Raw genomic sequence first — 23,294 nt, 5'->3', positions numbered from 1 at the left:
ACAAATATTCAGTAAGTAATAGGAAAAAGCCCACACCAGAGGGAATTCACTATATATATATGTATATATGTGTGTGCGTGCGCACATATATGTGTATATATATATTTATGTGTGTATATATATATATATATATATATATATACGCTCACATAATTGTCCTCCTGTTTTGATTTAGAAAACACTGGAGAAAACATAGTCTCCATAAAAACAGTAAAAAAAAGTAAGAAGATGTAGATTTAAAATTTCTTCAGTTTTACAATCCCTTAACCACTTTGGATTTCAACATCCTCAAATGAAAAATGAGGATCTTCCTTCTTTTATATAAATGCCAGATCTATAAGTGAGATAGCATATTGCCTACAATTTGGATTACTCAAGGGAAATGTGCTATAAAACCCACAGCTCTCACGATGTCACTGTCAGTACTAGCTCTGCAGGAAAGTGCTCTCATCTCAGCAAGTGGGGACGAATGCAGAGGACACTCACCCGCTGGGCCGTCCACCCTCTCTCCTCCAACCAGCACTGGACTCCCTCAGCCTTTCCCACTCTCCAGCTTCTGCCTCTCACCGTGTGGTTTATTTTCTCAAGACTCTTGATTTACATAGAGAGTGTCGGACATTTCTCCCCATCTAGTGTTCTTCCCCAGTCCCCTCCCTTTTCAAACTTCTGCTCAAAACAGTCTGCTGTTTCTCGTCACTACCTTCCTACTCATCTTCTATCCCCTCCGGTTCGGATTCAGGTCTCTCTCCAGCCCCTAGGAGGGAGGATGCTCTCACCAGTCACCTACATTTCCCGTGCTGCTGAAGCCAGCAGCCACTCGGGCTTCTTGGGTTTTTTGTTTGTTTGTTTTTTTGATCTTATGCCACTCCTTAAACTCCCCTAACTGGGTTTCCATCTTGCCCCTTGAATCCCATTTTCTTTACAGAACGCTTGAAAAAGAAACACCATCATGTTCCTGGTCCTTAAAGTAACACAAGGATGGTCAGTTGTGTGTAGAAGCATAAATGGCATAAATGACCTTCTCTCTCCGCCACCCCACCACCTCCCCATGCCTTTCTTGCTCTTTCTACTCCAACAATATTGGCTTGCATGTCCCTCCCGCAGTCCTACTTCAGGTCACGGATATGTGCCTGCGAACGTACCTCACTCTGTGCCCCCTATGCAACACACGTTCCTTCTACACTTGGTTAACTCCCTCAAAAACCATCTCTTATCTCTTCCAGGAAGATTTCTCAGAATAGCAATGATTGGGAATTGAATTAGTAAAGCTGAGTGCTAGATACTACTATGCTGGACACTCGGCCTCGCTGCCATTACTCAAACCCTAGTTTAGCCCTGGGTGTAGTTCCGGGCTCTAGCATGTTACAGATATGGAAGCTGAGGTCACAGGAGCTTCCATCAGCCACCCAAGGTCGCACGGCTGCAAGTGGGAGCACTGGGGTGTGACCGCAATCTTTCTGATTCTGGAGCCTGAGCTTCTAAAAACTGTTTCGTACAGCCTCATCAAAACAACATTTTCAAGCAAGAGATGCAAGAGATGCATTTTTCCTTCTGCAATTTTGTACCTGCCGTTTCTTGAATATGGAATATTTTCTCCCACTTTGCTAACAACATTCATCATTTTTAGACACATCGTGCCTCCCTGCTTCTAATCTGAATTAGGCATGCCCTCCCCGAAATCCCTTGCGTTTTCTACAACCTTAGTGCTCAGGCCTTTACACCATAACTTCCTAATTATGTGCATGTTTCCCCTATTAAGACAACACATTTTATTATTTTTTTTTTAAGAGTTTTTTATTTATTTATCAGAGAGAGAGAGAGAGAGCACAGGCAGACAGAATGGCAGGCAGAGGCAGCGGGAGAAGCAGGCTCCCTGCCGAGCAAGGAGCCCTATGTGGGACTCGATCCCAGGACGCTGGGATCATGACCTGAGCCGAAGGCAGCTGCTTAACCCACTGAGCCACCCAGGCGTCCCAAGACAACACATTTTAAATTAAGAGCAGGACTCTGTGCCGTGTGGCCTCACACCACACTTTTACACACACAGGACAAAGATAACACAATGGTGATGAAATGGAGAACAAAAAAAAGCAGAATCAGTGGAGTCCGAAAGACAGGCCAAAGTGGCCTGTTTGTGTTATTTCTCCTCGTTTTATTATCCTTTTCTTAGGTTCCTCACAAGGTGGAAGCAGCCATATTTGACCAGTACAAGCAAGTCTCCCAATTTCGGTTGGGCTATTTCACTGATAAAGATGAAGAAAGAGAAGCGACAAGCCTCATCAGATTTTCTATTAGAAACAAAATCAGAGAGAGTGTTTGGGTCCTGATGAAATGCATGCTCTCAACTTTTTAAGATCAAAAGAGCATAACTAACTATAAATTCTATATAACATATTCACGGTCTAAAGTTTCACAGATGTATGCATCTTTGCACCAGACCACATAGCAATGAATTTATATCTATATGTTGTATTATTGGAGCTTACCATAGAAAATCCTTATCCTATCTAAAAACAAATAAAAACAAAACAAAACAAAACAAAAGCCTTATGTTGAAATCATTTTGAATTAAATAAGAGTTGCAAAGATAGTGCAGAGTTCCTGTATGCCCTTGACCCAGCTTTTTCGTACGTTTGCATCTTACGTAACCATAGAACATTCATCAAAACTAAGAAATTAACCTTGGTCAAATACTTTTACCTGAAAGTGCAGAACTTACTTGGAATTCCCCAGTTTTTATATCAGTGTCTTTTTGTTTTAAGATCCAACGCTAGGTAGCCCGTCATATTTCATTGTCATGGCTTTTGAGGCTCCTCTAGGCTGTGACAGTTTCTCCTATCTTCTCTTTTTGTGAATGACCTTGACTGTTTTAAGGAATACTGGACAGGTAACTTGTAGGGTGTCCCTCAGTTTGGGGTTGTCTAATGTTTTCTCAAGATTTGTTATGGCTTTTGGGGTAAAAATATCATGGAGATAAACTTATCTCATGATATCAGGGGAACATGACACCAATAGTCTTAATATTGGTGATGGCAACTGTAACCAGGGGTAAAGTGTGTCTGCTGGGCTTCTCCACTCTAATGTTAAGTGTCCTTACACTACCCTTTCCTCACACTATGAGGTAGAAGCAAGTCACCAGCTCTGGCACATGGTTAGGGAGAGAAGACTTAAGGTTTATCTCTTAGGAGGGAGGATTACCAAAGAATTTGTAGACACATGTTAAAACCATCAGAATAATTAAAAAAAAAAAAAAAGAGAGAATTTTGAAGGGAGAAACTTGGAGGTCATACAAATACCCTATTTCTTCTTAGAGTTTCACACGAACTTCAGCATCCACCAGTAGATCCCACCTGTCGTGACTGTAATTGTAATTTTCTAATGGAGATTTTCTATTTTCCTCATTTATGATTCTATTATTTCTATTCCTCTCTATTTACTTGGGATTATGCTGTAAGGAAGAGTTGGCACTTCTCCATTTTTAAATTCTATCCTTTATTTATACATAAGTATGGATTTTCATTGTTTATTTCATTCTTTGGGTTAAGAATCTAATACTATTGTTATTTGTTTTATGGCTTTAACTGTTCCTGCTTTGGCCATTGGAGGCTCTTTCAGTTGGCTCCTCTACTCTTTTCGACATGCCTCTTTCTTTCTTTCTTTTTATTTAAGATTTTATTTGTTTATTTCTCAGAGATGGAGAGAGAGAGCACAAGCAGGGGGAGCAGCAGGCAGAGAGAGAGGCAGGCTCCAGACTCAGCAGGGAGCCCAATGCAGGACTCAATCCCAGGACCCTGGGATCATGACCTGAGCCGAAGGCAGATGCTTAACTGACTGAGCCACCCAGGTGTCCCCCTTTCCCTTTTCCTTTTCCTTTCTTTTCTAAGTTCTTTCTTACTTTCTGGGCCCCACAAAATATTTGTCTTATCCTGTGTTTTCTCTGACTGAGCTCAAGAATCAGCCATTTCTCCACAAAGAGTCTTGATTTTCTTTGCTGGAGAACGGTATTTAGAAATGAAAATCGTGGCACTGGGTTTGCTTGTTGTTACTGGTATAGCACTGCTTCTAGGTTCTCGCAGAGGAAAGAGCCAGGGAATTCATGGATGTATATATACATGTTATACCTATATATCTAAAGTTACCACCTATGTATGGATGGATGTGTCTTACGTAACCTGAGATCATATATATGTATCTGCCCATGTATCTATGTATCTGTGTATCTATATGTATCTCTCCATCTTCTATCTTAAAATAAACTGAGTTCATAAGGCCCATCCAGCCACAGGGTTCATCCTGGCATCTCCTCTTCACTTATCTGTAACTTCTTTCTCTGACAGTGTGACATTTATCTACAGTAAATTCCCTTTTTTGCTCCACCTTCGTGTACATATAACTAGTATCAGGAATGGTGTTGGTCATAAAATAAATACAACACTTTAATTGGAGGTACGAGAGACACACATTTCGTAGCCCCCACACTGGGTCTTGAACCTCAGCTGTGTTCTGTCTCCTTAAGTAATTCCTTTTCAGGCAACAATCATGCATTTTCCAAGTACCATTCCTGAGTAGGCTTATGGCAGATTGTAGAGTTGTTCAATTTTGCAGACTTTGATAAAAAGGCTTATTAGAGGCACTATGAAAATTCACATTAATCAACATATTTTATGCAAAGCAAAATGGAAATAGGAACGGCATCAAACCAAATAGCATGCATGTACATTTCTCATTTCCTAGAAATAATCTAAGTCATTCTTTTGTTAATATCAGAGTAAAAAATATGCGATTGTCATATGGCTGTGTGTGCGAATGCCAGACGCACCCCATCTCCCGCCGTGCCCACTACTGAGCCAGCACACTGAGGAGAATATAAGAAAAGGCCAAGAATGAACTCATTAACCCTAAAACAGGGAAGCAGAATTATGAATAAATCAAAAGAGGACTGGTTGCTCTTCTTACACAAATTCTGTAAATTTCTGGCCACCTTTTATTAAAAATCAATCCAGTCCAATCCAGTCTCCTACCTGATTCAGACCTTCCCTTCACCCCTACCCCACAGAGCTACAGGTGTGACATCTGACCTGGAATCAGGGAGGGAACACGGTCTCTTCTTTGCCTGTCCCACATCTTCTGGGTCTAGCTAGCTTCTCCATAGCAGAGGCCACAGTGGAGAGTTGAAAGAAAGGATTGTCTTAGGAAACCTGTCCCATTTAAGGGTGGCACTATTGGTGGTTCAGCCTGGATCTGGACCTTTTAGAAGGTGATAGCTTTCTGTAGGGATGACCAGCATCGTAAGCAACCAGAGATACAAAATTCTGGTTTAGAAGGAATGAGGTTGACTAGCTGGACCATCAGACCTTCTCTTGTTGGGAGCTTGAACTTGAGACAGAGAGAGTTTGTAACAAAACTGAAAGTCAAAATATACATGGAGAAAATCAGAGAGATTATTTGTGTTGCACTAACAGTAAGGCACAGTAAACACTATTCTTCAAGGTTCTAGAATCTCTTTTCTTCCCACTCTATACAACCTCACCCAGGTTCACAACTTGCACTGTTATGTCCACACAGAGAACATCACTTCAACCAAAGAATCAGAGAGGGTGAGGATTTTTGTCTGGCTTCTTCACTGACTTATCCCACGTACCTAGAACAGTGCCTAAAACATGGTAAGCAGGGGCTATGTGAAGGTTACACTGACCATCCATATTTGCATCTCTAGCCAGCCAGCCCTCCCTTCTGAACTCTAGATGTACACATGCAGCCGTTAGGTGTCTCCACTCAGTCTCAAACTCATTACAACATGCCCAAGATAGACTTGTTGATTTTTCCTTTGAATAGGGTTCTGTGCTAATGCTTCCGGCTTCAGCAAATGTTACCATCAGATGAATCTGAAACCAAGAGTCACCCTTGACACTCTCACGTATGTCCTTAAATCAAAGTATATGGACTGAGACTCAGAACAAAGAACAGATGGATCGTGTTAAACTTAAGTCCAAAAGGGATCAAGGCAATGACAACACCTCCAGTGTATTCACATTTGGAGTTTAGGTACACAGGGTAACACTAGTTATAGACTCCACTCCTTATAGTCTTAACACAGCTATGAAAAATTCTTTTTGCTATTCATAAAACTGAAAACCAATTGTCTGTCATACTATCATACTTTTTCCTTAGAACCGTAACAATCCAGTTTCCCAAACTGTGAAAGGATTTAAAGAAAAAAAAATTGCCATTCATTAAAAAAAAAAAAATGGTCTCTTGGTTGCAGAAAGCAAACAGGATAGAGTCCCCACAGCTAAGCAGTAGTTATAGGGCTGGACGTGCTGAGTTTAGGCAAAGCTGAACGGGGAGATTCTCCCCTAATTTGGGCATGTTTTCTCCTACAAACTTTCCCATTTTTTAAAAAATCGAGAGATTGTCTTACAGAATGTTATGAGAAAAACATGAAAGTAATTCTGAATTAGCACCACTGTCGAATGGCCCAACCAACAACTCATCAATGTAGGGAAATCATTTTATGTTTGTTCAAAGGCAAGAGAGAGAGAGACTTAAGGTAATTTATAAAAAGTTCCGAGTGCCAGTGGAATGAGGCCAAGAACAGGGTCTATGAGTGATCTGGTTTGAGTCAGTCATTCATGGAATGACAATTTGGAAGGGTTTAGAGAAACTCTTCTTCCAAGAAAGTTTCAAATTCATAAAACTCACTTTTTATTGACTTACTTGATGAAGAGTGAAGGTGAAGATTTCAGCTGCTAAGAAAGCTGCTCTTGGTTGGTGATAGCTGGTCTATACCCTGAGATGAACCTGTTACCTCCCATTATGCCATACTCTCAGCTGCTTACTTCCCAGCACCAAAAAGGGAGCACTACTTCTGGAGGCCAGAGACCAAGACTCTGGTGGTTGTATTAGTTCCTGAGTTAACAAAGTTGTAACAAAGTACCAACACTAGCTGACTTAGAACAGCAGAAATTTATTGTCTCACATGTCTGGAGCCTGGCAATCCAAAATCAAGGTTCTGTGGGCTTGGTGCCCTGTGGGGATTCTGAGGGAGAGTCTGTTCCAAGCCTCTCTCTTAGCTTCCAGTGACAGCTGGCAATTCTTGGTGCTTCCTAGCTTGTAGATGCCTCACAGTGTCTGTTTCTTCATCACATCCTGTTCTTGTCTGTCTGTCTGTCTGTCTCTCTTCTCCTTTTCATATAAGGGCACCAATCAGAGTGGATGAATGTTCACCATAAGGACCTCATCTTAACTTGATTTCATGTGCAAATACCCTGTTTCCAAATAAGGTCACCCTCACAAGTACTAGGGATAAGGGTTTCAATGTATCTTTTTGAGAGATACAACTGAATGCCCAGAGGACATAAATTCTGAGAGGTTCCTCCTCTGTTTGATGCCCTGATCCCTGACTATTGCCAGTTTAACTCCAAAATTCTGGTTGGCTCTCTCCCCTTTTTGCATTGACTTCTGGATTTCTAGGCCATGTCTAATGCTGATAATTGATATCCCCAAATTTTGAGCCTCTTTAGTGGCCTCTTGGCTTGAACCCTGATCCGAATGGTTTTCAGCCTTAGTCGCTTCATCTCTTTGAACTGATCTTAGTGCTGTTCATGTCTTTATGGACATAAGAATTTATGATTAAACAAAACCCTAACAATGAAGCAATTTCAGAAATAGCCGAGCAAATACTATATAAAGTGACCTCCTGAGATTTAAATTATGGAAAATTATGGGGAGTAGTATATAAATTGACAACTGAAGAGTCATTTCTAACCAAAAGGTGGAGAGTGGCTTCAAGTGGAGTCGAGTAACATCAAAGGATTCCAGTAAACCATTTCCTAACCCCCAGCTGCTAATGATTTGATTTTCTTGAGGATATTGATCCTCTGGCCCCTGGGCAGCTCCGTGTTTCCTGGAGCAGCAGGAATCCTGGATGTCTGATGCTTCCAACTCCCTGGGATTTCCAGCTGTTGACCTTGTGTGTTGTGTAAACATCCTTCTCCATGCATGCTGCAGTGGAAGAAAGGGTTTGATAGCCCTATAGTAAATAGGGGTGATGTATCTGAAAACATTAAGAATCAGCCAGTAATGAGTGGTCTGTCTGGAAGCTTTGAGGATGACAAGTCTGAGAAGAAAGGATTGGATTCATTTTCACTTCTTAGCTGTCACACACTACTCATCTCCTAGAACCCAACTTCTACCCAAATGTCTGAGCTTGCTGTCATCACCGTCACCTACCACTGTCTTACTGCCAATATGGTTGCCATTTTTTCATTAAAATTTTTTAAAAGTTGTGATCAAAAACACATGATATAAATGTACCATCGCATTCATTTTTAAGAGTACTACAGTTCAGTAGTGTTAAGTACATTCACCTTATTTTACTAAAGACCTCCAGGACTTCTTAATCTTGTAGAACTAAAACTCTGTAGACATTGAACTTCCCCTGGCTCCCTCCCCTGGCTCCCTGCAGCCACCATTCTACCTCCTGTTTCTGTAAACTGGACTCCTCTAGAAATGCCGAGAAGTGGAATCATATCGCTCTTCTTTGTTTGTTACTGGCTTACATCACTGACTACAATGTCCTCAAGGTCTATCAATGCTGTAGCAGGTGTCAGAGTTTCCTTCCTTTTTAAGGCTGAATAATATTCTATTGTATGTGTACACCACATTTTCTTCACCCATTCACTTGCTAATGGACCTCTGAGTTGCTTCCACCTCTTGGCTATTGTGAATAATTCTGCAACAAATATGGGTTCGCAAATATCTCTTCAAGGCCCTGATTTCAATTCTTTTTGATGTATACCCAGAAGTTGTATTGCTGGATCATAACTATTTTTAATTTTTTTTTGAAGAACTTCATACTGTTTTCCAAGGTGGCTGCACATTCCCAGGAATAGTGCGCAACTGTTCCAATTTCTCTATATCCTTGCCAATACTTTTTATTTTCTAGTTTTTTAAATAGTGGTCACTGTAATGACTGCAAGATTGTATCTCATTGTGGTTTTGATGACTAGCAAAGCTGCACATCTTTTCATATGGTTCTTGGCCATTCTTATATCTTCTTTGTAGAAATGTGCAAAGTCCATTGCTACCTGTTTTGTTGTTGTTGAGTTGTAGAATTCTTTATACATTTGGATATTATCAGATATATGGTTTGCAAAAATTTTCTACCATTCCAGAGAGTGCCTTTACACCATGTTGATTGTTTTCTTTTTATGCACAAATGTTTTTAGGTTTGATGTAATCTCATTTGTTTATTCTTTTTTTTTTTTTTTTTTGTTATGGGTACTTTTGATGTCATATCCAATACATAATGACTTATTATGACTTCCCAATTTCAATGTCATGAAAATTTTTTGTAATTTTTTTTCTAGGAGTATTATAGTTGTAGGTCTTACATTAAATTCTTTAATCCATTTTGAGTTACTTTTTGTATATGATCTAAGGTAAGGGTCCAATCTGCATATGAACATCCAGTTTTCCCAGCATCACTAATTAAAGAGATTTTCTTTTTCTCATTGTGTGGTTTTGACATACTTGTTGAAGATCATTTGACCACAGACATGAGGGTTTATTTCTGGGCTCTCTTTCTTCTGTTCTACTGATCTATAAGTCTGTCTTTATGTCAGTACCATGTTGTTTAATTATTGAAGCTTTGTGATATATTTTGGGATGAGGGAGATGAGGTCTCAACTCAGTTTGTCCTTTTTGGGCCTTTGTTTGTTTATTTGGCTGTTTGGGGATCTTTGAGAGTCTACATGAATTTTAGGATTTTTTTTTTTTCATTTCTGCCAAAATGTACATTAGGATTTTGATAGGGATTGCTTTGATCTGTGAATCACATTGGGTAGCATGGACACTTTAACAATATTAATTCTTCAGTCCATGAACACAGATGTCTTTTCATTTATTTGTGTCTTCTGTAATTTCTTTCAATGATGTTTTATCATTTTTAGTGTAGAAATCTTTTATGTTGGGGCACCTGGGTGGCTGAATGGGTAAGCCTCTGCCTTCGGCTCAGGTCATGATCCCAGGGTCCTGGAATCAAGCCCCGCATCGGGCTCTCTGCTCAGCAGGGAGCCTGCTTCCCCCCACCCCCCACCTCCTCTCTGTCTACTTTTGATCTCCGTCTGTCAAATAAATAAATAATATCTTTAAAAAAAAAGAAATCTTTTATGTCTTTGGTTAAGGTTACACCTTAATATTTCATTCTTCCTGATGTTATTACAGATAGAAGTGTTTTCTATGGTGACATTTTTTTTACCTCTCTGAAATAGGAGCTTGTTGACCACAGTCTCCTTCTTGGAATATTTTTACCTTTGGATTTGATGACAAACATTCTAGACTTTCCTCCTCCTTCTTGGGCTGTGACTTCTCAATCATATTTCAGGCTCCTCCTTATGGCTTATACAATTCATGTGTTGTTCCTCAAGAACCATGGTAAACTTAGGACTTCTAAAGGCTTAAATTACCAACTGGATTTTGACTTTTGCTCCTCCCTAATAATGTCTTTCAACCCTAAGACTCTACCTAAACTTTAAACCTTCTATCTACCCACAGACATTGTCCCATAAGTATCTCTCAGGGATCTCATGGTAAATGTGGCCAGCTCCCTCCCCCCTAAATATAACAAACCACCCCCCCCCCCGTTCCTTCTCTTGCTCTCTCCATCTTGGCATACCTCTGGTAATCTAGAAAACCAGGTGACACCCTGGTCACCTATCTTTGCTCTTCTTTTACTTCCAACTAATCACCAAATATTACCCTCTGTATTCCACCACCCCTACACGTTCCCTTGTCTCAGTTGCCTTTAGTTGAGGCAACGATCACTGCCTGGCTCAGGACCAATGGTCCTAATTATCAGTCTAGGGCCCCTTCAGTCCATTTCCCATGCTGATGCTGGAATGTAGGGGGTGTTATGTCACTCTTGGGCTTAAATGCCTTTCAGACAATACCTAAATTTGCTCATTCACCACTCATAGCTTTTCACTTGCAGTGCCCTGCTCATTTTTCCAACACACCATTTCTCCCTTGCTCAACACTTGAGCCACAGTAAACTTCTAGTGGTCTCCAGAAAACCACTGTTTCCTCTTGGCCAAAGAAAAAGCTTGCTGTTCTTGTGGTCCTGAGTGCGCTTCCTCATGCCACTTTCTCCTAACCCCCTTCACCTGGCTAGGCATTACTTCAGATTTCAGTCTACCCCATCCTTGTGAGAAAACACCTCTGATCTCATCATTAAAGTTCTGTGTGTCTCCTGTGTGTCCTCAAGCCTCTCATAGCATCTGTTTGCATGTCACTTTCTTCCACCACCTCACAAGCACCTTAAGGCAGGAATAATATGTTGGTCATCATTATGTCCCTTGCCCCAACAAAACATCTGAACCGCAGAAGAGAAGTAGTCAGACCCCAGGATTATGAAACAGGTAGATCTCATCTCTGAGTAGTAGCATCCTATCTATAAAAGGGATACCTCATATGACCTTAGCCTATGCCATTATGTATTTGAATCACGCAGCCTTCCTCCTTTACCCATCCCCCACACTGATTCCTGGCTCCCTAGACTATGTCCTGATTATACTTTGACCCTCAGTCTATATACCCACAGGAAGAGAAGATGATAATCCACAAATGTAAGTACACTTTCCAACCTACTTTCTAGACGTACGTCTCAAAATTAATGAAGGAACTGGTTCTCTGAGCATGCATCATGATGTCCTTTGGTGAGGACACTGGATTAGAATCAGAGAGCCCATGTTATTCCAACTTGGGCACCTACAAATTGTATGAACGTGGGCGAGAAATGTCCTCCTTTGAGTGTTAGTTTCTGTGTCTTTAATATTTAACATAAAATCCAAAAATTTAATATGGAGCACCTTGCATGAAGTTGTTTCAATGGGTGATATTTAGGATCACAGAGTTATGTCACTCCTTTATGTTATACTAGGTTGAATGAATTCACTGATGGGCAAAATCCTGAGAAGACTGAAGGCCTGACCCAGATCAGGAGATGGCAACCAGTGCTGAGCTGAGTGGCACACTGCCCAACACTTATCTTTGTGCGACTGCCCTCCCTCTAGAAAGACCTTCACAGAGACACCAAGTGGAGATGAAAATGAAAGCTCCCAGGTAGGTGAAAGAGAAATAGTTTCCTAGACCTCATATTTTAAAGGAATATAATTTTTTTAAAAACTTAGAGTCATAAGATAGAAAGGCTCCTTTACATGTCCATCCTCACTAATAGTGGACACCACCAAAGACCAAACATTATCAAATTTGAACTAGGATTCAAATGAAACTTGATATAGCACTGGGGAAACAGTTTTAATTTCAGAGTTTTGAATTTAATCTAAATAGTCTATCTATACTTCCCTTTTCAACGATTCTTTCCCTGAGGCTTCTCTGTGGGTTTTTTTCCTCATAGTTTAATGAATTTTATACTGCTTGAAAGAAAACCCTTTATATCTATCTTGCACTGAATTTGCAAAAATCATTAAAGCTGTGAGGATTTTCTTCATTTTTGAAGTTTGCAAAACTCCACTTTTATCCTCCAGTGTCTTTGCTATGGCGACTGAGGACCAAGGTCACTGTTTCCTACTACTGTTTGGAGGACAGCACTGGGTCAAGGAAATTTTTAGCTTGTATGCAAACTGATTTGGCTTCTCAATAGCCAAATTACCCACTCACAATCTCATTTCTAGTCAATTTTCTGATCTTGTGTAGAAAACCATTATATGCCTGTATCTTTATCTATATCTGAACCTGTATCTCTATCTGTCTCCATCTCCAGGGCTTGCGTTGGGTGTCAGGATGGTGAAAAGAGAAGCATGGTCTTTATTTAATTAGGTATGAGAGCCATGAAATGATGGTTACTGCTTTATCGCTGCCGGGAATCAGCTGAGTCTTATATGCAACACACAGGGAAAGCAAAAGATGAATTTCATATGGAGCAGCATTAGTACAGTTTCTTAGAACATTATTTCTCTTGAAGAATGACAAAAGGAAAACTACCTTAGTGGCTTTCAAGGCACAGTCCTTGTGATATTGGCTGGAGGTAGGCCTGGTGGGAACACGTACTTTAGAAATTCTCAAAATGTGTTGGCAAGGAGTCTTATTAGTGTGCCCCCTCTGAATCCCATTAAAACAACAACAACAATAACAAAACTTTGGCATAAGGGAAGTTGCACTGCCACCTAGAATGTGCAGATTTCCAGCAAAAAGTATTGCAGTTGGCATTTGAGTTAGCACGTCTGGTCTTACATCGGGTGCATGAACGAGTCCCTCTAGGCTTCCTGAAGTGTTTAAAAAAAAAAAAAAAAATGGCGGCCAGCTCCACACTTTCCCCTGAAAAGTTCTGCAGGTCAGCAGTCCCTAGGTGGTAGGTAACAGCTGTCGCAAAGGGCAAGGAGGTGACCAGAAAACAACAGGAAAAAGCTATGTAGCATGGGTGTACTTAAGAAGAATGTGATTCCAGGATTCCACCAACAATGGGTCATGCAGAATGTACCTGGCCTCAGGGAGCTTCTCCCTGAAGGGCTCTGGTGTCCTTTGCCATCTGGCAACCTGATTGGTCACTTTCCTGACTCTGGATTTGGTCCCACTGCTCCCCCTTCGTCACAGGGTTAGACTCATAATCTGTGCTCTTTCCGTTAATTTCATATCTTGAATGTTTTCCTAATTCCCTACTTCACGTCCTCCTGCTTCTCTTGCGTTCTATTGTCTTCCCTAACTTTTAGCTCCCTCCTCTCCCATCGATCTTCAGGGTCGTATCTCCTCCTCTGCTGAGCATGAGAACAGACTTTCTCCTTCTAACAGCTTTGTTTAGTGTTTATACTTAACCTCTTCATTTTAGAGGTGACTTGCACTGGTTACTATTACTCTTGAAAAATGTCTATGAACCAACATTTACATGTTAACACAATTGTTTTTTTTTTTACCACAATCATAATAAAATATGTTAAAAGTCTCTAGAGGCCTCACTGAAATGTGATATATTGCAAACAGCTTGTGTCATTGTCTGAAGAGACTCATTGTTCCAGAAGGTCACTGAGAGAAGAGGGTTCTTGGGCAGCATCTGCCATATTTGGAGTGAATGGTAAGCATTTGAGCTCTTACCTGCTGCAAAAGTCCTAACTCCAGTGGCTCTGATTAAATCATCTGCTTTTCCAGGGAAAACGAGAACTATTTTGGATACTTCTAATGATTGGTTTGCTTAATTCACCTCCATTCCTCAGAAAACTGCCTCTCATAGCAATGGTTATTTCATGAATATCATAATGTTTCTGTCATCTAAAATATAATCACATTATGTCACTTATATATGAGTAATTAGCAGTCCTATGAGAGAGCCTCCACAAAAGGTATGACTCATGTTTGGTATATATATAGCTTTTCTGTGACTCAGTAATAGAGCCTGGGCTTTAGGTCCTAATTGCCTGGATGCAAATCCTAACTCAGCCATGTATTAGCTGTGTAGCCTTAAGTAAGTTACTTAACTTCTCTGTGCCTTAGTTTCTCCATCTGTAAGATGTATATATTGATAATGCCTACATTATACGGCTGCTGTGAAATTCAGATTAGTGATAATATATAGCACCTGGCACTTGAATGAGTCCGACAAATATTACTGGAGCCGTAAGAAACTACAGATTAGTTGGCGAAAGGATAAAGGATGAAAAATAAGTTTGTACTGAACAAAGACAGACTATGAAGTCTGCAGTGTTGTCTGGAACTTAAAATGTTAAGAAAATCAAATGCTTTTTACATCTTTCTCATTCTGTTCTCTATCTCGGAAAAATAAAAATAGAGTGTTTGCATTTAAACCCATAAGGACTGAGGTTGCACACAGAAAACTAAATAAATGAATAATCTAGGTAACAATTTTATTGGCGGTCTGAAAGATGCTGTGAGAGACAGGCTAATGTTTCAGGTATTCACATGGTTATATGCATGTGTGTATGAAAGTGCATGTGTGTGTGGGGGTGGGGTGGGGTATATTCTTGTAACTATGTATGTAGATGAACCCCACTTCAAAGGCCAAGATCATTGGAAATAAGGGGGGATATAAAAAATTATACAATTCATAAAAACTCATGAAATGAAATATGCTTATACAAAATGGAAGAAAATGAAATAGGACATCTTAATTTAATCTGATAATATTTGATGAGTTTCAAGTATGAATTAATAGGTGAATTTAATAGATAGGTAGTGTTAGTCCAATGTGAAAACTACTCATGAAAATGAGTTTGCTGTTTTATTTATTCAGTGTTCAAAGATCTCTAAATATTCAAAGAAGATACTTCAAATTGCAGGCTGGCATAATTGGATAATGAGCTCTGGTATACAGGATTTCCAGAAATACAAAGCGTCACTAATATACCACAGGTGATTAAATAAAAGCCATTTTGTAACTAATGATAGATGCTCAAAACAAAGCACCATACAGTTTATTAAAACTGTCGAGTCCAAGACGAAAGTGGATGTCAATTAAATTCCTGATTTTTAATTATTGTTAGTTTTTCTCTTGGGGGTCCCATAAAAAGTATATATATATATATATATATATATACACACACACACACATATATATATGTATATATATATACACACATTATATATATTATATATATTAAATGTGTGTATATATATACACATTATATATAATATCACATCAAATATTAGTATATTCAAATTCATAAACTTGAAAAGAAACTGCCATACTGATTTAGTTTACTTCTTTCTGGTGGAAAAACTATTCTACAAACGTGGGCTGGAATTATATGGAATTTTAGTTGGCCAGTGGTTATTTAAGACTATATTGAACCTGGCTGTATCACCCATTTTAAAAAAAAATAGACTATTTTTCATTTTATCCATACAATACATATGCCTCTACTAGAGGACATTAAAAGTCAATGCAGAGTGAACATGGCATACAGGAAAACCCACATCTAAATACCAGATTTGTAAAGCCAGAACTAATGTAGTTATACAACAGCAGATTTTTATTAGTTATGTGGGTTGATGAGGTTAGTTTCAATTCTGAACTCACTAATTCTGTATTTCCATAACTAGAAGCTGCATAAAGCATTTGCATCTATGGCATAAAGGAAGTTCCCAACTCTCATTTGAATAACCTGTCACTGTTGCTGCAAACTGAAAAGGTCTGGAAGAAATCATTTCCACTATGCCCAGAGGGCCATTTTGCTTGTGTAGTTGAAGGACAGGAAAGCACTTAAATCCTTCCTTGATATGCTCACAGTGGGCATCCTTTTTATCAAATATATATTTTTTCTTCTATCGACGCCCTTGGTTAAAAGCACAGACTTTGGAGATAAAAAATACAAAGATAAAATGCCTAAAGTGACTTTAAGATATGCAAATGACAATAAAACCATTTAAATACGTTTTGTGTTTGCCTTCATTAAAAAGACAACTCAGATGCAATTTGAAAGTTCTGAATGTATAGGGCCTCCCTTGAATTCCAGGTAAGACTTGTTTTGTAGCCTTGGTTCTTTGTTAACATCCCATTTATTATTTCTGCAGTGCTGGGGAGGGCGATTCAAGAATATTTTACCCCCCTTCTCAGGCAAGGAAACAAAAGCGAAGATAGGCTACTGGAACTACATCAAACTAAAAGCTTCTCCATGGCAAAAGAAATCATCAACAAAATGAAAAGGCAGCCTACTGAATGGTAGAGGATATTTGCAAATGATCTGTGGAATAAGGGGTTAAATACAAAATATATACAGAACTTCTACAACTCAACACCCCCCAGACCCCAAACAATCTGGTTAAAAAATGGGCAGAGAAGCTGAATAGACACTTTTCCAAAGAAGACATCCAGATGGCCAAAAGACACATGAAAAGATGCTCAACATCACTCATTATCAAGACCATGCAAATCAAAACCACAATGAGACATCACCGAGCACCAGTCAGAATGGCTGAAATCAAAAACACAACAAACAACAAGCTTGGCGAGGATGTGAAGAAAAAGGAAGCCTTGTGCACTGTTGGTGGGAATGAAAACAAGTTCACCCACTGTGGAAAACAATATGGAGGCTCGTCAAAAATGAAAAAATAGAATTAACATAGGATCCAGTAATTCCACTACTGGGTATTTACCCAAAGAAAACAAAAACCCTACTTCAAAAGGATATATGTGACCCTATGTTTACTGTAGCACTTACAATAGTTAAAATATGGAAGCAACCCAAGTGTCCATTGATAGATGAATGGATAAAGAAGAATTGGTATATATATACACATATATATACAAATACGTGTGTGTGTGTGTGTAGAGATATATATATATATCTATATATATCTATATATATATGTATAATGGGATATTACTCAGGCAGAAAAAGAATGATATCTTGCCATTTGTGACAATATGGATGGAGTTAGAGGGTATTATGATAAATGAAATAAGTCAGACAGGGAATGACAAACACTGTATAATTTCACTTGTATGTGGAAGCTAAAAAACAAAACAAATAAACAGATAAACAGAAAAAACCAAAAACCAAAAACAAACAAAAAACCAGAAACAGACTAATAAGTACAGAGAACCAACCGGTTGTTGCCAGGGAAGAGGTGGGGGAGAGCAAAATAGGTGAAGGAGATTAAGAGGTGCAAACTTCCAGCTATAAAATAAATAAGCCATGAGGATGAAGAGTAGAGCATAGGGAATATAGTCAATAATATTGTAATAACTTTGTATGGTGACAGATGGTAGCTGCATTTATGTTGAGCATTGCATAATATATAGAATTACTGAGCCACTACGTTGAACACCTGAAACCAATATAACATTGACTGTCAACTATATTTTAATAAAAAAAGAATACCTTATCCAGTGTCCTCTTCTCACACCAACTCTACTTCTCAAAGGGTCTCTACTCTTTGACACAGCCAAATATTTAAGCCAAAGTTCTTCCATGCAACAGAAACTGTGAGAATGGTCCATCACACCTGTCATCTTTCTGCCATCAGTCATATAACCTTCACGCATTTTCATTTCCATTTTTTGGGAGTATGATTATCAATGCTATAATATCCAATCTGTTTTCACACATAACTAGGCACAGAGCTAATCGTTTATTCTATTCCATTTCTTATAATGACTATGGGCACCAAGACTAAATTCTCTTTTAGTGTCTAGGGGTCAGGCAAGTTGATGCTTAATATTTTTATGATGATGATCAAGAGTATCACACAAAATTATGCAAAATGGCAATCTGGCCTTGAGGCATTTCATTTTCAAACAACCTTCATGTAATGGCTGAAGGAGAAGTGTGTGGCCAATCCAATTTCCTGTAGTATGTCCATCTTACTTTTACTCAAAATAGTAATATGAAAATATTCCTCGGATAATTATAGAGCAATAAAAAAACTTTCTCTGTTGATAATGGATAAATATTAAACAAAAGAAAATTTTGCCAACTTAGACTGCCTTAACTTATTAAAATCTTTTTTTTTTAACTTTGAATCTCTCTTTTAACAGTATCTGTAAGCACATTTCACCCGTATATTTTTAAATGCAGATTTGAAGAATTCCCCACACATTACTTACTTGTTTAAGCTTCTTTAGATCTTCATCAAGTTCTAAGTTGTCCAAAATAACAGCAACAAACAAACTCAGGAGGATCTATAAAAGGATTAAATAACAATGAAAAACCCACATGCTGTAAGTATCAAAACATTATATATATATATATATATATATATATACACACATATACATATATATATGATATAGACTATCTACCTAAAATATATGCTACATAGAATGCATTAAATGAAAAATGAACATGCAGTTCTGAAGCATTGCATAGGGATTTTAAGGTATTTATCATAAATTTGTTAAAGGAAATGCATATGTTAACTGATATAAACAATATAAGAAATTAATTTGCTTTATGACACCGACTTAAAATGGAAATTAAGAAAAAAGTTTTTATAACTCCACAGTCACACTTCTGAGACTATTTTCCAAAGAAAATAATTCGGCGTATTGAAAAGCTTTATATACAAAGGTGCTTGGTAGCTATTTGTAATAATGAAATACTAGAAACAGTATCTAACCTTACATAAGTAGGTAATGCAGTTATGCAGGTCTCTATTATAAAATTCACACAGCCATTAAAAATCCCCATTGTGGGACGCCTGGGTGGCTCAGTTGGTTAAGCAGCTGCCTTCGGCTCAGGTCATGATCCCAGCGTCCTGGGATCGAGTCCCACATCGGGCTCCTTGTCCAGCAGGGAGCCTGCCTCTCCCTCTGACTCTGCCTGCCTCTCTGCCTGTGCTCTCTCTCTCTGAAAATCTTTAAAAAAAAAAAAAAAAAAAATCCCCATTGTGGTAGCTAGTCTCCAAGAGGGCCCCCTGGTGTTCACACTCTCACAGAGCCTGCTCCCAAGCTGAATATGGCTGATCTATGCAATAGGTTATGGAAATGACCGTGGGTGACTTATGAGGCTAGGTGATAAAGACACTGTGCTTTTCAGCTTGCTCTCTCTTGGATCACCCACTCTGGTGGAAGCCTGGTGCCATGACATGGGGACACTCAAATGGCCCTATGGTGAGGTCCATGTGGTGATGAGACAAAGCCTCCTGCCCTGTGAGTGATTCATCTTGGGAACCGGCCCTCCTGCCCTTGTCAAGCCTCCATGTGACTGCAGTCCCACCAACATCTTGACTGCAAACGGATGAGACATTTTGAGCTAGAAACATCCAGCTCAGCCTGTCCCAGATTCCTGACCTGTCGAAAATATGTGAGAAATAAATGTTTATCCTTGTAAGCTCTTATTGTCCATAATTTGTTATACAGCAAGATAACGAATGCACTCATGAATTTTAATAACATTGGAAAAATCCTCACATTACAATATTAAATAGGAGTGTACAGGGTAGAAATGCACGGAGGTACAAAAAAGAACAATGGAGTGAATGTTAGAAGGAGGTACTGTAGAATGTTAAGGGTGCCTGCCTCTATGAAAAACAGACTTCCCCCTTTTATTTGTATTTCACCACATCTCACAAATTAAGTAAAAAAGGCATTGCCTTTTTTTTTTTTTTGAATGGATAAATCAGGTAAAAGAAAGAAAGCAACAAAAAAGTAAAATTAAAAAATATATATTTAATTGTAGTCCTTTTCAAGTTTGAATTCTCTAAAGTTCCATATTTGTTTGATAAATCTTTTTCATTCCTAATTTATGTTCTTCCTTTCAATTTCCCTCTTAAGAAATTACTCCCATTTGTTAATATTAGATGGTTAAGTATGAAGGTATGAAAGTTAAGACAATTTAGTCATAACTTTTGAGTACCAGAGAGATTTATTATGCAAAAGTTAATGGCTAGCTCTTGTCCAAGTTCAGTGAGTATATAACAAGAGGGAAAAGAGCCTCCAGATATTATTAAATTTTGACAATATATGCTTGCCTTGGGACAAGTGCCAACACCCTTCTGTTTAAAAGCCATGTCGTTTGGGATCCTACCAGAACTTAAAGAAGATACGGAATGGTCTAGATGAGAAACTTACTGATGTCACGATGCCTGCCACACCACGGACATCTAGGCACCGATACATTCCGCCTTCCTCTAACCAGACATTAATCTCAGTGGGACCATACAGAGTCCCCTTTAAGTTTAGTCCCCTTGCATGACCTTGATATTCTCATCAACAACAGTGTCAGTGGAGGAGGACACCATTTCCATCACTCATCGGGTACTTGTCCAGGCCCTGCTCTCTCCTAATTTAACCAGTTTTCCAATTTGCCCAGTAAAGGGTAGACCAAATCTAAAAAGAAAAAAATTTCCCTGATGATAAGAGGGAAAGTCCCTTTTCTTAGAGCATTTCCTTTAGAAAACTTGTCATCTTCTGGAAAGTCTTCCTCTGTCCCTTTGAGATGTAGATATACCTTTTTCAAAGCAAAATAAGTCTCAACTTATTTTACAGCCCAGGAACAATTTTCTTGGATGGGGGGCAATCTCTCTGACACGTAAACATCAGGCAGACAGCACCCTATCTGTCTCCCCTTTTCAGGCGGGGGTTGGGGGAGAGGAGAGGTGAGTGTCATTTAGCAACCCGGCACCATGTCGCAAAACCACCTACTCATCTGGAAGATATCCGTTTTCTTTTTCTTCGGGAGGAAGATAATTAGCTACCACAGATGGCCACCCCAATCACCAGGTGAATTTGGGGGGAACGCTAACAAATGTTGCTGTCAGGTCCTAGGCGAGGCCTGGTTACGTTCACCCTGCGGACACAGACGCGACGTGGGGATACCGGCACAACGTGAGGTGGCTTTGTCGGTGTGGTCTTTGCAGCAGGTTGCCTGGGATGCCCACCGCAGTCTGGACTGGGGCTGTCCATGAGGAAACTGTTTTCTTTCTCATCTACCTTGGTGGAGAGGTTTTCTGGGTTGGCAGGATATTTTATTTTTAATTATTTTCCCAACACCAGACAGATGGCAGGCTACTTAAGGACAGTGAGGTTATGTTCTTCAATTAAATTCGGCAGGGAGTTGACGGAGCCCCAACCATGTGTCAGACGCTGCCTGGTCAGGAGCACGGACACGGTATTGGACCCACCGCTATGAGTTCACAGCCAAATTGAGCCGTCGTCGGTTGGTGGCCTGGCACAAGGAGCACCGTGGTGGGAGACCTGAGTTTGGGGCCCTTGTCTGTGACCTATCACGGATAATAACAATAGCTCAGGGAATTGCAACTACCCTTTTTTCCATTTAATCTTCTCCCAACAACCCTGTGGCGTGTGGCACAGCCTGCATGAAAATATACAGACATAAATTTGGATAGGAGAAACTAATTTTTTTGATATTTCTACAAATGAATTTAATTTAGTCCATAAACTCTCCATTTGTTTGCTGGCTGAAAGCTGAATCTTCCTCTATCAATTCAATTCAGTCCTTTCAAACTCAGTTACATCTGAATAAATGCTTCTTTCACTGGCGTAAGTTCAAGGGCATGCTTCTCATCAGCGTCTGGTGCCCTGTGGCCATGGGGCCTGTCCTCTGTTCTCCATCAGGGGCAGCAATGGGTGCTTGTTTGGGGGCCTCTGGTGAGTTGATCAGTATCTCAGCTTCTGTAGCTCCTGATAAGGTCTGATTCTCAGTGACACCCTCTGTGTTAGTTTCCTAGGGCTGCTGTGACATACGGCATGAGAGTGGTGGCTGGAAACAACAGAAATGTACTTCTTGATGTTTCTGGAGGCCAGTTGTCCAAAATCACATTGTCAGCTGGACCACGCTCCTTTGAGAGGCTCCAGGGGAGGATGAACCTTGCCCCCTTCCTGCTTCCAAGGACCCCAGGTAGTCGTTAGCACGGGGCGGCATCACTCCAGCCTCTGCCTCTATGTTCATGTGGTCTTCTCTTTCTTCCTCTGACTTGTCCTCATCCATTTCTTATGAGGACATTTGTCATTGGAGGTAGGGCTCCCCTGCATAATCCAGGGTGTCTCATTTCAAGAACCTTAGTTTAATGACATCTGCAAAGACCCTTATTCCCAGGAAGGTCATATTCCTAGGTGTGGGAGTTAAGACGTGGACACCTCTTTTGGGGGTTCCCATTCAAGTCCCTCTACTCTCCATCTGGTCTCCAGCCTGGGCCATTGTTCTCGCACTAGTGTTTTTCCTACATGCTGGCTTTCAACTCTCAGGAAGTCGGGAAGTTCTGCCGTTCTAGGTGGGAACCGAGAGAAACTTGTTCTTGGGGTTCTCTCACGCCTCCTTCTCGTCTCAGAACTTCCCAGTCCTCCAAGTCTGGGCAGGCCACCCCTCATCCATGCGGGGCCTCCAGCGAGGCGACCTCCCCTCAAGTTCTGATGAGAAGTGAGGCCGCGTCGTGGGTGTGGAACACAGCCGGGTTGGCACCAACACTGCTGCTGGCCCCGAGGGTGGCTTCTGCCCCACCATGGAGATAACAACCCCCACTCCCCCCAACCTGCCTCCCTCAAGCTCCATCCTGGAGAATGTTATTTCCTCTTAGACAAGAGGAACGTGAAAGGAAATTGGAGCAGGGGTTTGAGAGGGAGGCTCAGAGGTACGTAGATTGACAACTGAACGCTAAACCCAAGCAGAGTATCAGAGGGTCAGCTCTGTGCCATCTGAGCATTTAGACTTCTGAGAGCCGACTGGGGCCAACGGACCGGAGCGTGTCTTCTGAACGCTACTTGCTGAAGATCGCAAGGCACTGATGAATCCAACCTTGTGCCACCAAGATATCAAGACACCAAGGAGAAAGACGACTTCGGCAGGAAGAGAATTATGAGGAAG

At 40.1% G+C, this 23,294-nt stretch overlaps 1 protein-coding gene across 2 annotated transcripts in view; it reads right to left on the bottom strand.

Annotated features, from left to right (window-relative positions):
* The window catches only part of NALCN (sodium leak channel, non-selective), a 303,251-nt gene that overhangs the window by 89,122 nt on the left and 190,835 nt on the right, over nt 1–23,294 (bottom strand). For both annotated transcript variants that reach the window (XM_045081349.1, XM_045081348.1), the window contains exon 15: nt 18,578–18,652. In XM_045081349.1, coding sequence (XP_044937284.1) covers nt 18,578–18,652 — 75 coding nt within the window. The remainder of the gene's footprint in view (nt 1–18,577; nt 18,653–23,294) is intronic.

Source organism: Mustela putorius, unplaced genomic scaffold (genome assembly GCF_011764305.1).
Source record: "Mustela putorius furo isolate JIRA1106 unplaced genomic scaffold, ASM1176430v1.1 tig00000551_pilon_pilon_pilon, whole genome shotgun sequence".
Taxonomy (NCBI): domain Eukaryota; kingdom Metazoa; phylum Chordata; class Mammalia; order Carnivora; family Mustelidae; genus Mustela; species Mustela putorius.
This window is presented reverse-complemented; position numbering and strand designations above follow the sequence as displayed.